Genomic DNA, 15,513 nt, shown 5'->3' on the forward strand with positions numbered 1-15,513 from the left:
CTCCCCTCCCCTCCCCTCCCCTCCCTATGCCACCCAGTGCCAGTCTATCCCCCTCATCTCCCTCCTGATGTAAGGTTGGTTCACACTTGGCAAATCAACCCTTATATTAACAACTCACAACCAATACAGATCTGATCACAGAGCAAGGAACCAATAGAGAGCAACACAAGGCCCAACATAGGGCTGAAATGGAACTCACAAATTAGAGTGACATAGGAGTCTCACACCTGATCAAAATAGAGCTAAGTTGGACCTCAAGGCTCAAGGTGATCCTCCAACAGGGCTGCAGCAGTGTAGCAAAGATCACAGACAACCCTTGCTGAAGTAGGGTTTCAGCAGAGAAACCAGAGAAAAGCAGTGGCTGGCTTTTGGCTGGTCAGAAGGGGCTGAAAGCCTGGTTGAGTGGCCTACAAACCCCTAAAAGGGTTTTGAAATCTGACTTTCAGGTGTGGAGATCTGGGCAGGATCGATCCACCCGCAAAACGCTAACACCTTGGAACGATCTGGTCTGGTTTGGATGATCTTGATCCTTGTTGATAGCTGGTCTTCCAGGCTTCAATTAATCTTCTAATAACACTCAATCACTCACTCACAGCAGTAGGAAACAAAGAAGAAAAGAGAATCGATTGGGGGGGGGTTGAGAAGGGGGAAGAAGAGTTAGGGAATGGGCATCTCACCCCTCAAGGGTTTTAGGCATCTCACCTGTCAGATAAAAGCTTTTCAGCCATGATTAATACTCAATTTTATTAATCCAAATCTTCGCCTTCTTACAATCAATGTATGCCTCTTATAGGCTTACACAACTGATTTCTAAATTAGGAAACTAAAGCTGGAATTAAAACCTTCTAGTTTGACTTCCCCCCAATCCTCATCCCCTTTCTGCCTTACCTGCACCTATGGTCACTCAGTCCGCTCTCAAAGGCAAATTGTTTGGGATCAAATCATTTCTATGGGCAGCAACCAAGTAGACAATTGGGTCCTAATGGGAGACTTCAATTCTTTCCTTTCATGGCACGAGAAAAGTGGAGGTAATAGAACGGGTTGCAAAGATATACAACAATTCAGAAAATTTTTGAATGCTTGTCAGTTATCTGATCTGGGAGCTAACGGCCCTACATTCACTTGGAGCAATAGGAGAGCAGGGTCTGCTAACATTCGAATCAGGGTTGATAGGGCCCTTTGTAATGCTTAATGGAGGACTTCATTTCCTGAGGCAACAATTTTTGTTAGGACGGCACTGGGCTTTGATCATAACCCACTTCTCCTCGACACAGATTATAATCCCAGTAGAGGAAAGTGCCCCTTCCGATTTGAAGCGATGTGGCTCTGCCACATGGGTTGTGCCGGTGTAAAACGTCCAACTGGTCAACACACCATGATGGGCCTCCATCTTACCAATATCACCTCCCTCCCATCCTACCAGCCTGATCACCGGAGATAGAAGTGGCATTGGAAAAGCAGCTGCAACGGAATTCCTTAAGAAGGGGAGCCAAAGTGGTGATCACTGACATCTACCATCAACTTGGCCAAGACAACAGCAAAGTTGGGACCTGATGCCACCTTCATCCCTTGTGATATAACCAAAGACTTTGTTGTCTCCGAAGCTATAGATTCCTCCATCTCTGAGCATTGCCATCTTGACATCATGTACAACGACACCAGTATCTCAGGTCACACTCCTTCCTGCATTGTTGACCTTGACCTTTCAGAGTTTGACAAGGTCACGGACATCAACGTCTAAGGTATCGTGACTGGGATCAAGCACAAAGTCCGTGTCATAATACCATGCCGTGCCGACAATATCCTCTGCACTACTAGCATCATGGCGGTCATGGGAGGCTTAGGGCCACATGCTTACAATATCTCCAAGTTTTCTTTGCTGTACACCAAAATATTGTCAATATACGCAACTACAAATCTGCTAGTGGAGGGTTTAAGTACTTGTGTCATGACTGTCATAAAAAGTACTTTGAGCATTAGTGAGACTGAAGGGCATAACCTTCCATTCATATAAGCCTTCCATTATCTTGAAGGCAGTCTTCTATTCATCTCCAGGCCGGAATTGTATTTGGTGATAACCACTTTTCAAATAGATCTTTGAAAATACCGTTGCACCTACTAACATATCCAGCATATCATCAAGTCTAGGAATAGGGAACCGGTACTTGATGGTGATGTTGTTTATGGCTCTGCTGCCCTATCCTTTTTTGGGGTGAGGAGGGCTGGTACAACACAAGGACTCATACTCTCCTAGATGAAGGGTTTAAGTACCTATCTCATGACTCTCAAGAAAGTTCCAGGAGCATTAGTGAGACTGAAAGGCATAACCTTCCATCTATATAAGCCATCCTTTGTCTTGAAGGCAGTCTTCCATTCATCACTCCAGGCCAAATCCGTATCTGGTGATAACCACTCCTCAAATCGACCTTCAAAAGACTGTAGTACCTGCTAACATATATCGTCAAGTCAAGGAATATGGAACCGTACTTGATTATGATCTTGTTAACGGCTTTGCTGTCCACACACATGGCACGACCCATTCTTTTTTGGGGTGAGAAGAGCAGGCACAGATCATGGACTCATACTCTCATGGATGAAGCCGTTCTTCAGTAGATTTTCCACCTGCCTTTTCAACTCTGTATGCTTGGCTGTGCTAAGTCTATAATAGGCTGGGAAGTTGGGTAGCACCGACCCTGGCACCAAGTCAATGACATGCTGGATGTTTCACATAGGTGGCAATGCATCTGGTAAATCCTCTAGCCCCAAATCAGCAAAGTCCATCAACAAATCCTGAATTGGCCTGGGAAATTTAGCCTCTTGTGGAGTTTCTTCCTGTGTGATGGGTGCCAAAATCAGTCTTACCCTACCGTGGATACCCTAGCATGCACCCAACAATTCTCATGGGGGTCTTTGGGATTGGAAATTTGAATTTTTATTTGGAGTGGCGGTACTTTTCCCACAAAATTTCAGCTGTTTTATTTTTATTTTTTGGCATCAATATAATGTTGATGTTGTCTGTGTAGACTGTTTATACATATCAAACAAGTTCAATTTCGACTTGATGGATCTTCTCTGTTTTATTACTTTCTTATTCTGTCATTGTGAAGTGGTTAAGGTGTTGAGCTTGGCATCTGTTGAGTTTGGACTGTTGCTAACTGTGTCATTAAAATCATCGTGCATGTTATGGTCATTTTTTGAAATTTGCCTACAGCTGTGGCAAAAGCATTGGGTGGCGTTAACAAAATGGAGAAGATGCTAAGCATCTGGAATGCTGGGAAGATGTTTTATGCTTTGTCAACTTGGGGACTTGCGTTGGCTGGGTGAGCTTTTTTTATCTTTTACTCTCTTTTTGTGGCATTCCATTAAAAACCTTACTGTCTGTTATCGACATATCACACACATGTATGCACTAGAACGAGGAAAACCACTTAACACCCCCCCCCCCAAAAAAAAAAAATTATGAATTTCATTCCTAGGGGTGTTTATGCAGATAACCTTTGGAGCAGAAACCAAGACATAGGTGTTAACATATGGTTTTAAGTTCTTAATCTGTTGTGCCTGTTGTGCCTGTTATGCCTGTTATGCAACATGAATAGCACTGGAGTGCACTAAAAGTCATTCTTAACCACTCCCCCCCCCCCCCCCCCAAAAAAAAATGTTGGTAATCATTAGCTTATTACGTGGATATGTAGTTAAGGAAGATGACAAAATTGGAAGGTGAACCAATGTCATGGCCTACGGATAGTATATCAATATATATATATATATTGAGAGAGAGATCTCATGAATATACTCTAAAGGATTCAGTTGGAACATCTAATATTGGCATGATGTTTCAGAAAGCAATCAAAGCATAGAGAGAATGGGCAGACGTTTATTATGAAGAGGATTTTTTTTCTCATGAAATAGTTTACCTATCTAAATTTAATAAATACATTGAAAGGGACGAGAAATGAGGATTTTAGAGAGATTTTAGGGAGGAAGAAAAGAATTGATGTGGATAGCAAGTAGAGAGAAAGGAGAGGGAATTTTGGTGAAATTTCATGGGGAAAAGAGGCAAGACTCGTCATGCAGTATCGAGGCTGAACCGGGTTGACCCTTTTGGCGATCTCGACCGAGATGAGCCGGATCTAAATTGGATTTTTGTTTCAGTAGAATATTTTAGGATTTTTTTATTTAGGAAAGATTAAGTTATTTTATTTGGAAAGATATGTAATCTTTTATTTTGGGTAGCCATTAGACAAGTAGGGAGTTACCGAATTGAGTTTTATTTTGTTTCTAATTTCATTAGTTAGAACTTAGGAAGTAATTAGGAATTGCTAATTTAGTTTTAGATTTTAATTGGGCAAGTTTTAACTTCTGTTTATTATATAAAGGTATGTAACCCAAGTTATTAGACAGATTTTGAGAATGAATTGAATTAAATGTTTTGGTGCCGGGTATGGTGCAAAATTAGGTCATGTGACCTCCTTCCTCCCCCCCTAGTGCAATATCTTCTCCTCCTCCCCTACAACCCTGAGTTCTCTTCGGGATTTCTTCCTTTCCCCCACGGCCCTCCATCAAGTTGGCTAGGGAACGGAGAGAGAGAGAATACCCCAATTATGTGAAAACAACTAACCAAAATTAAATAAATTCAATGAAGGGGAGAGAGTTCATCCCATAATTCCAAGAAAGAAACAATGATTTCTGGATTCCCATTCTCTTGCCACGAATTGGATGAAACAAATATATTTCTTTGTTGCTGAGCATATCATTACAGCTAGAAATGGATGGTTCAAGGGAATGGTTGAAAACAGGGGCTCCCGCCTTCTCACTGGTTCTCCACCCCATTTCGGGTTGAGAGAGAGAGAGAGTGTATGTGCTAGTTCATCCCATAATTCCAAGAAAGAAACAATGACTTCTCGATTCCCCATTCTCTTGCCACGAATTGGATGAAACAAATATGTTTCCTTGTTGCTGTGCATATCATTACAGCTACACGTGGAAAATTTAAGGGAATGGTTGAAAACAGGGGCTCCCGCCTTCTCACTAGTTATCCACCCCATTTCGGGTTGAGAGAGAGAGAGAGAGAGAGTGTGATGTAGCAGCGCTCCGATGGATCGACCCAAACCCGCTCCAGAACCCGGACCAAGACCCAGATCCAATTTGGGTTCCAAGTTACTGATTTGGGTTCAGGGTTAATAGAATATTCTAGGATTTTATTTTATTTTGAGGATATTTGTTATCATTTATTTTAGGTTATTTTGGGGTACTATTAGGTAAGTAGAAATTTTCAATTTTAGTGAATGAAAAAGAAAAAGAAAAGGGATTGTGAAACTTCCCCCCCCCCCTGCATGACTGTCTTCTTCCCCCTCTCTCTTCTTCTTCTCTTCCCTGCGATCTCGTTTTTTTCTCTCTATCTCCCCTCCCCTCTCCTTTCCTTATTTTCTCCTTGCTCTTTCTTTTCTGGTTCTATTCTTGCGACCCTAGCAGTCCCAAAGAGAGGTATCGATCTCCCTTTGATTTCCTATTATTTCTCTTCACCACTAATACCCTGTTTTCTGGGTAGCATAAACAGCCATTGTTGAGGTCAATCTCCATTAATACTCCTCCGATGGGTCTGAGCTTTAGGGCATAAGAACCCCTATCCCAGGCGACTTGAACCATAGAGTTTCAGTCCCAAAGAAGATCCCTACCGTAAGAACTTAACTTGCAACCATAACCAGGTCTGTATCTACCGCCCTTGTGATTCCAGGTTTGAATCTGAACATAATACTCGATCTTCTGGGTTTCTTTTGGTGGGTTTGATAGGGCTGGATTATGCAATCCTTCGTGTGCAATTTCAGTCCAATCCCAGACCTAAACTGTGAGAACCTTCACCTGGAATAGGGTAACTATCGCTGGTTTTGGAAAGTTTCAAGGTTGGAGAAGGCCCTTTCAATCGTGAGTGGTGTTTTAACTTTATTTACTATTTTTCCCAATAATACCCTTGCCTTTCTCCCATATTCTCTTTTGTCCTTTGTTTCCTTTAAGTTCTAAGTTTGCCCCTTTATATAAATCATATTCTCCATTATATCCTCTTCTATTAAGTGACCCAATAGCGCCTTTAGAATTTAGGTTTATTACAAATTTGCCACTGGTTTGCTTAAATCTTTAAGTGGGCCCACACCCATCCTAGTTGGATCTTGGGGCCACCGCCCCCCCCCCCCCCCATTAGAGTGTATGAGCTAGTTCATCCTATAATTCCAAGAAAGAAACAATGACTTCTGGATTCCCCATTCTCTTGCCACGAATTGGATGAAACAAATATATTTCCTTGTTGCTGAGCATATTATTACAGCTACATGCGGACAATTTGAAGGAATGGTTGAAAACAGGGGATCTGCCTTCTTACAGGTTCTTTGCCCCATTTCGGGGTCTTGTCAATGAAGGGCTTTATTGATAAGAAGAGATGCACATTCCTGGTTTTCTGTTGACGACCAAGTGTGTGACCTTGAATCTGACGAAAACCCACGAGAGAATTCATTTAAATCCATGTCCGCCATTTTTCGCACAGGCAGGTTCACATTTGGGTATCTTCAATTTTTGTGTACTGGCTATGGGCTTCTTGGTTTGAGCCTTTGAGGTCTGCTACTTTGGAAGTGTGGATCTCTCTTGCTTCCCATTGCTAGCGCAGTAGTTTAGGTTTCTTGATTCAGCTACAACGTGTTGTCCGGGGCATATTGTGGAAGCACATGCTGGGTTGAAATCAATCCAATCAGATTCATCAAATTCCGAGGACCAGATCGATTAGCTTGAATTCGTGGCTCATCTTGTCTGACTCGCCCTGTCTAAATCACCTTCCTCTTCTTTGCTTTAGCCTCATCTATGCAGATGGAGAGAGAGAGAAACTTTTCCTTGGGATTGGGGAGGGATGAAGATCATTGTGAGTTTATGTTATTGTTGTTGCTGATCGGAATAAGAGAAAGAAAAAGATGATAGCAGCAGTAGTCACCGCTGTTGTTTCCAACGACAGAGAAGGACAGAAGCAAAAGAAGGGAGACCGGAAATGGGGCTTACCTATTTGGTATCTATCCAAATATAGATCATAAGAGAAGGAGAAATGGAGAAGATCATCAAATTTCAGCTCTATTTCTGGTGGGATTTCATGGTTTGACAGTTCCAGTTTATGGCTTCATGGGTATTTCGTAATCTCCATAATTCCCGGCATATCTTCTGTGATTGATGCTGCTTTCAAAAGGTAGAAGATGACGACTGGGCTTTGGCTCAAGTTGAGCCATATTGTCATCCAAGCCAAGCCGCCAAAAAGGAAATTGCCCACCTTATCCTTATTCCAAATGTCCCAAAAGAGAAAGCCAAGGGTAAAAAAAGTGGTTACAAAATCTGTTGTAACCAGCTCTGTTACAAATGGATTAACCCATATATGCAACTTCTTTGAATTGCCCTTTGTCTTATTTCCAAAAGTTATTTAATGCAGGGTAAAATAGGGTTTTCAAAAAGTTGAAAGTTATTTAATGCATTTTTGATGTGAAATGACAACATTTACCCACATTGAAAACAAAAGAATGTTATACTAAAGGGGAAAAAATAAGGTTACACTAGCACCTCTTTGTCCATCTCTCTTTTTCACATGAACCTTGTTACCCTCCTTTGCATGATGCAGTTTTGTCGGACCTCATTGGTGCACTCTCATATGCTGCTTGCTCAGAGAACCATCTCTATATATAGGGTAGTTATCCATGTAACAATGAATGGTGATGTTTTCGGAAATCACAAGATAAATGCAAGCCATTCATTTTTATGGTTATTTTAATCTAAACCGGTTATTCCCACTTAAGTTGGGGAATGTACAGTAATGCCAAGAGTAATGTTACATATGCATGGACATACATAGGATATGTGCAAATACGAAAGGGGATATTGATTGAATTAGACTGAAAAAATTGATATATGACTAATCTAGATCATGCCCTCTCTATCCAAAGGTAGGAATGGACATATCAACTGTCCGCATGGCAGAATAGATGTCTTGTGATATTTGGAAAAATAACAGACCTTTGTGATAATAATAATTCAATATATATATATATATATATAGGAAAAGGCTGGGCACACTGCCGTGATGCTCAGCTTGTGTCACTCTCTCTCCCTCTCATTTGGAAATGACCATCATGCCCCTCCCCATACTGTCCTCTTGTTTGTTGAGCTGCTAGCTCCAAGAAAGCTAGCGGCGTGCCCAACCTCCTCCGTGTGTGTATATATATATATATATGGTTTAAATGCTTCTATGTTAGTATATTTGAATAATTGGTTCATTTTAATTTATTAAATGTGACAGATATTTATAAGTTGGGATAAGACTGAGTTGTTGTTATTGATAGATATTTGTTAGTATAATATTTTGGGATTTTCAAAAAATTAGAAGTGGATTATATATGTATGATGTTATTGGGACCAAAAAATTGGTGCCATATATCTTAATTAGTGTGGTTTGTTTTATCATTTATATACATTCGTACTGGCTTATAGCCACACTGGACCTGTATGTATATCATTGGATCAAACTTGGTCCTGTAAATAAATAACTATCAGTGGATTAAGTAGTGTAGTTTCAAAGCAATATTTAAGAGTAGGATTTGACAGCTTCTACCTTTTGCATTACAGGTTGTACAGACATCGTGCTATATTAAAAGCAGCTGCTAAGGGTGTCAAAGCATCTAGCAATCTTGTTCTTAGGGCTCTTTGAGCAAGGGATTTTTTCTATCAGCAATTGTATGAAAGGATATAAAACATTTTAAATGCTTGCTATTCCTTGTGTTGGGTTTCATGTACAGGTGATGTTCCTTGTAAATTATATTGATTTTCGCATTCAAAGATATCAATTAGCTGTGACTGCCATTCACTGTTTGAAAGTTTGTAAGTACTTATTTCTGCAATTCTTTCGAGCAAACTATGGCTACATTTGGTTGTCTAGGTCTGGGAACGCTAGAGGGACAGGGTTCCCATGCCCTTTTTATTTTACATTTTAGATCAAAAGGATTTAGATGCAAAGTAATGTAAATTTTAATAATCAATTATAAAATGATTTGGAGATGTTGATTTAGTTAGTCACATGGGGTAATGATTACAGAACTTTATCTTTTAAGTTTAAAATTTTTACTTTCCTCGCAACTATATGAAGAACCTTTGTTTCCTAACGAACAAATTCAGAAAACATAGTAATTTTCACAGTAACAACCTTCACTGGTTAATGGTGGAAAAAACTGTTTGGTCTCAACTCTCCACAGAGACCGAAAATACATTGTTTTCAGAGGAATATGAATCGGTGGTTCATGTTTTGCATTTTACGAACCTATAACTGGACATGAGCAAGAGAACAGGAAACCTTTAAAAAACCCACATCGCAATGATTTCAAAGGATTCAACTCCTCTCTAACTATTTTGGTATCCAATTATTTATCTTTCATCTGACACCTGAAGATGCGTGTCCAAGTCTTCCCAGCCATTAAATGGATGGGATATGTAGGCGGAGTCACATCCATAATTAGGCCCTAATTCTAAAATTAGTATGTCGCCTAATTGAACCCAATCAATTATGGGCCCACATTCTTAAGGCCAAATATTTTTCATTGTTTTTCTTTTCTACACACTCTCGACCTTTACTTAAGGATTCATGGGTATGGAAGAACATCCGCTCATCTATATAATATTTTGCTATAAATTTGTAGCGAGTTTTTTCTCAATAATCGATTTGAGAGATGTGTAAGGATGAACAATTGTAATCCTACTCTCTATTGATGGTGAAATGAGATATCATCTTATCGTGGACGTAAACAATTTTATCAAACAACGTAAATTTTTGTGTCTTCATCGTTTTAGTTTCTCATTTTCTACATCAAGATAATGTAAAATTTACCAATGAGATGCATGGACATAGATTTGGCACGTTGAAGATCCAAATTATTGCCTAGACATCAAATGGCTAGAATTGCCAGAGACTTCCACATGTTACAAATATGTGTGGTAACCCAGATGGGATCATGTTTGACCCAACCACAAAAGTAATACCATGCTTTTGAGCTCGAATTTTAACCTCGAATGAAATCCTTTACTGATATGGTTTCACTTGTTTGAGCGTCTACCAGACATAAAACTACTATCATCACCACCCTATTAAATAATCACATTCTAATTAGATACAAAAGGATCAAAGCAAATGGAACACACAAGGAGTAGGGAGGGAGGGCCCTGGTGGGCGGCGGGTTTAGGCTTCTTTCGATTTGGGGGCCAGTTGGCAAACGTGTGGTATAATCATGTGAAGCCAACAGCCCAACTCTAAGCAATCATTCTCTCTCTCTCTCTAACCCAACTTTATATCACTCTTGCTTTACACTTTTAGTCTATGAACCATGTACATGAACTTCTTTGATCAAAAGTCCCTTTTGTGGGTCTCCCCGCTCGTGCGTTGCATGCTAGCAAGGCCCTACAACACGTCAGCACCCCCCCACCTCTCAAACCAAAAAAATAAACATGAAATTGGGCAGTAGAAGCAGAAGAAGAAGAAGAAGGAGAATCCTTATCCATTTGCTTATAAATCTCTCTACAGCTCAGTCCTCATTGCTCTCTCAATACCATTTAGGACCAACAATGGCGTCCGAGAAGGTCGAGACGGTTATCGCCGGGAACTATTGGGAGATGGAAGCTGAAGAAAGCAACTCCAAGGGTGCTGTTAAGAGCAGGCTATCAAGGTTCTTCTGGCATGGTGGTTCAGTTTATGATGCTTGGTTCAGTTGTGCTTCCAACCAGGTAACTTAATTGGCAGATCTTCTTTTTGTTATTATCGTTACATATATATTTGTTAGATCAAACACCAAGAAACACGAATAAAGAAAGATAATAGATCCGTACGACACAGAGATTTAACGAGGTTCACACACCAGGGTGGTGTGCTACGTCCTCGGGCGAAGAAGAAGATGATCCACTATGCAGAAGAAGGATTACACCCTAACAGCGGCGAGGAAGAACTCGCCCTGAAACCCTAGCTTCGTGAAAACCCTAGAATACAATGACTCTCAACAAGCAACAGTACATTATATATATATACGCCAAATAACGGTTCGACCCATCGGGTCGTGGTCGATCCGGTCGAACCATACCGCGGGGGCTACGCCCCCGCACCCCCATACGAGATACGAGATCAGTGATGGGCTCCGGGCTTGGGCCTATCGGCCCAAGCCCTCTGCTTCCATCACAGATCTCAGAAAAATTCCCATTCGGGTCACCACCAAAATATGTCGGATCGGGTCAATCTTCAAAACGGATCAAGAATTCGAGACAAACTTAACATATATATATATATATATATATGTATATATTTGATGTTAGTGTTGTGGGTTGTTATTGGTTGGTTGAGGGTGATGATAATAGCTAATATTTTGCATGCAGGTGGCACAAGTACTGCTTACATTGCCTTATTCATTTTCACAACTTGGGATGGTTTCTGGGATTCTTTTCCAACTATTCTATGGATTGATGGGTAGCTGGACTGCTTACCTTATTAGTATTCTTTATGTTGAGTACCGTACTAGGAAAGAGAGAGAAAAGGTGGACTTCAGGAACCATGTAATTCAGGTATCAAATATCATCTTACTATATCTCTCTCCTTTGCCTGATGAAATTTTGATGCTACCCTTGTTGCATGAACTTTCATGCTACTCGGACTCAGTCAAAGAAATGGAATCTCGAAGGGTATTTTAGAAACTATTACAACTAAAGAAGACATTCATCCAAAGGAGAAGTGAATTATTCCATTTCTTTGGCTATGAGCCTGTGTAGCTGAAAAGTTCCTGCAACAAATGATTGGTTTATAAAAAAACAGTCCATCTCCTTCAGTTTGATTGGCCTTTTTCTGCATAATTGCTTTATCTAACAATTTATGCCTTGTTTGCTGCAAGTAATTGGGTATTTGATATTGTACAACAAAAGAAGAGAGAGAGAGAGAGAGAGAGAGAGAGAGAGAGAGCTTATGATTTTAGCTAAATGTTTACATAATTTCAACTTGCAATTGTGAGAAAAGAATGACACTTTCATATTTATTTAGAAAAACTAACATGAAAAAGATGTGTCCTTTCCCACTCAACCCCTTTTTGGTCCTTCAATATTGAATTTCTTAATTTGATTTCACTGCAGTGGTTTGAAGTTCTTGATGGACTATTGGGGAAACACTGGAGAAATGCAGGCCTCTTTTTCAATTGCACTTTCCTTCTCTTTGGATCTGTAATTCAATTAATTGCCTGTGCAAGGTACTTAAAATTTGGAACTCTCAAATCATTATTTAAACTTCTTTTTATTCTATTAGAAGAAATTATCAAGTGTTGTGGTAACTGCTAATGCTTCTTCTTCTGTTCTTCATGACAATGCAGTAACATCTACTACATAAATGAAACTTTTGACAAGAGAACTTGGACTTACATCTTTGGTGCCTGTTGTGCAACAACTGTTTTCATTCCTTCCTTCCATAATTACAGAATGTGGTCATTTTTAGGACTCTTGATGACCACTTATACTGCATGGTATCTCACTATTGCCTCCCTAATCCATGGACAGGTAAGAGAGTCTGAAAGATTTCCAGTTCAGTTAAAGAATATGATAAAAGAAAACTCTTTTCATCAAATATTGTTTCTATTTGTGTAGGTTGAAGGAGTGAAGCACTCAGGTCCAACCAAGATGGTTCTGTATTTCACTGGAGCTACTAACATTCTCTATACATTTGGTGGACATGCTGTTACAGTGTAGGAATTCAATTCACTCAATTACTTCCTTTTCTGTTTGGTGGCTTGTGTTAATTTTGATAATATTGGGTTATTGAGCACAGGGAGATAATGCATGCAATGTGGAAGCCACAGAAGTTCAAGCTGATATACTTGTTGGCAACACTCTATGTGCTGACCTTAACCCTACCATCGGCCATTGCGGTCTATTGGGCGTTCGGAGACATGCTTCTAAACCATTCTAATGCTTTCTCTTTGCTCCCAAGATCTGGATTCAGAGACACTGCTGTTATTCTCATGCTCATTCACCAGGTCAGCAATATGCAATGACTTTTGTAAAGTTTTAATCCCAAAAGTTTGGACTAGTAGGTGGAGGGACTCCTAGAGTCCCAGGTATACAAGAGGTGGTTGTGGGCTAGTTAGTAGCTGATTTGGGACTAAACTCTCAACATGTGAATATGGTGAAAACCCATTCTGATACCATGTAAAGTTTCCATCCCAAAAGTTAGAACTAGTAGGAGGGACTCACATGTGTATAAGGGGGTTAATAGCCGATGTGAGACTAAACTCCCAACAAAATCAAGTTTACGAGCAAGCGCTATCACGATTCATATGGATGAAACCCCTTCTTAAAAAAAGATCAAGTGATAACCAAAATTATGAAGTTCTTCTATCAATATGGGTTCAAGGGTTTATTACTTATTGCTCTGAAGAATTTGAATTATAAAGTTTTAGAACAAAACTGTCAACTGATTCTTTGAGTTTGGTGCAGTTCATTACTTTCGGATTCGCTTGCACTCCTCTTTACTTTATTTGGGAGAAGTTCATAGGGATGCATGACACAAAAAGCATATTCAAGAGGGCTCTTTCTAGACTCCCTGTGGTTATCCCAATATGGTTTCTAGCAATAATGATCCCCTTCTTTGGCCCCATCAACTCCACTGTTGGAGCTTTCCTTGTCAGCTTCACTGTCTATGTAATCCCTGCTTTAGCTCACATGATAACCTTTGCTCCTGCATCAGCTAGAGAGGTTTAGCATCTTAACTTTTAATCCATTATTATTAACTTTAGAAAAGCTCATATATATCCATCATGTGGGTACCTTTATTTTCTGATAGTCTTTATATTGGCTTTTATTTTCCTTTACAGAATGCAGTGGAGAGATCTCCAGCATTCCTAGGAGGTTGGACAGGCGTATATGCTATGAATATCTTTGTGGTTGGTTGGGTCTTGGTAGTAGGATTTGGATTTGGAGGGTGGGCAAGCTTGCTTAACTTCATACATCAAATTGATACATTTGGTCTCTTCACAAAGTGCTATCAGTGCCCTCACAAGAGTTGAAAAGTAGAGATTCAATTAATACAGTTCCATCAATGGACAGAAGAAGTTTCTTTTTCTTTTAATTTTCCCCTGCTGTTTAAAAGAAGGAAGGATGGTGCAGTACATTGATATATAGTATGTAAAAGGATTGCCTCTATTAATTTGTAAGTTGGGAGTCAATTATAATACCTCTAAAGAAATTATCATTCCTTTGTTTTCTTGGGGTGGGGTTCTGATAATCCTAGTAAAGAGATTGGCTTTTGTAAGTTGTGTTTCATTGGTCCTGTAAAGAGAGCTTTTAACTGCATCTATATATATCTGTGGGGTTCTTTCAGTTAAGCTCTTCTCTGTTTTGGTTGTACAATATTTATCCTTCTACTACTTTTTATATATATTGATTGTCTAAGAAATGAACAATTGGTAAAGCCCAGCTCAACCGGACAATGTTTTGGATTTATCCCAAGACCCTGTAGAAAAAACAAGAATCTAAAATGATATAGGAAAAACGAATGGGCATTGTAAACAAACAATCAAAACATTTGCTATTGGATTTATGTGGTTCGATCAGATTCTTTACATCCATAGTGAGGTGAAGAGAGATAAGGCTTACTTCACTATTGATGGAGAATACGATTACAAGCACTCATTCTCACACCTCTCTTAGAATGATTATAGAAAAAAAACCCTCACTACAAATTTATAGCAAAACCTTATATAAATAGATTACCAAAATATCTATATAACGAAACCCTCGAGGCCTCATACTCTTGAGCCTTCAGCCTTTTAATTGCCCTTATGAATCAGCCCACTTATGTAAACAACGAAATACAAGACATCGTATCCCCAACAGAGCCAAACTAACCCACAAAATAATCTAAGGGCCAGACCTTACAATGCTAAATTCTAATTAATGGCTTAATGACCACCCCCAACCCCCCAGGCAAATTAAAAAGTTGTTATCGTATGTAAAGGCTATTATTTAGGTACAACTGTCAGGTGGGTGAAAGGACTATAGTTCTGGTATTCCAATGTGTCAATGTGAGGGGATGAGCTTCTAGCTCACTGTCATGCAGCAGTTGGGCTTTAGGGTAGTCTAGGGATAGTTGCTGGTTTGATCTTCTTACCTCGACCTACTTAAAACATTATGGTATTAATAGATTGGTAGTTAGTAATAAATGTGGCGACCCTTTTGCTGGTCCCTCAATTCCCTTATTTGTCCCCAGGTGGGTCTTGCACCCAAAGAAAAAAAGAAGGGTGCCAATGTGAAGGAGAGAAGAGAATAAATATTGGGAGATTTGTATATGCCTCATCCCCAATAAGATTAGCATGAAACACTACCGAATATGAGCATCTAATAAAAGTCATTAAACTTTATTTTTTTTTCTGGTAGAAAGGTCATTAAACTACTAACCCTTAAAAGCAAAAGATCTGGAGTCACAGATTA

At 39.7% G+C, this 15,513-nt stretch overlaps 2 protein-coding genes across 3 annotated transcripts in view; both read left to right on the forward strand.

Annotated features, from left to right (window-relative positions):
* The window catches only part of LOC122084408, a 23,116-nt gene extending 14,225 nt beyond the window's left edge, over positions 1–8,891 (forward strand). The window contains exons 6-7 of the mRNA XM_042652632.1: positions 3,212–3,320; positions 8,644–8,891. Of these exons, the coding sequence (XP_042508566.1) occupies positions 3,212–3,320; positions 8,644–8,725 (191 nt within the window). The 3' untranslated portion in view covers positions 8,726–8,891. The remainder of the gene's footprint in view (positions 1–3,211; positions 3,321–8,643) is intronic.
* A 1,634-nt stretch (positions 8,892–10,525) lies between these two features.
* Positions 10,526–14,403, forward strand: LOC122083424 (auxin transporter-like protein 3). Of its 2 annotated transcripts, XM_042651227.1 has the most exons (8): positions 10,529–10,785; positions 11,425–11,610; positions 12,169–12,281; positions 12,402–12,585; positions 12,673–12,770; positions 12,854–13,061; positions 13,522–13,779; positions 13,899–14,403. In XM_042651227.1, exons 1-8 carry the CDS (start codon positions 10,627–10,629, stop codon positions 14,088–14,090), a joined length of 1,398 nt encoding a protein of 465 aa, XP_042507161.1. In that variant the 5' UTR covers positions 10,529–10,626; the 3' UTR covers positions 14,091–14,403. The 2 variants fall into 2 exon arrangements, with proteins under 2 accessions (XP_042507162.1, XP_042507161.1); XM_042651228.1 differs by lacking the exon at positions 13,522–13,779 and having other exon boundaries at positions 10,526–10,785.
* Positions 14,404–15,513: the final 1,110 nt, after the last annotated feature.

The sequence above is a fragment of the Macadamia integrifolia genome, chromosome 7 (genome assembly GCF_013358625.1).
Source record: "Macadamia integrifolia cultivar HAES 741 chromosome 7, SCU_Mint_v3, whole genome shotgun sequence".
Taxonomy (NCBI): Eukaryota; Viridiplantae; Streptophyta; class Magnoliopsida; order Proteales; family Proteaceae; genus Macadamia; species Macadamia integrifolia.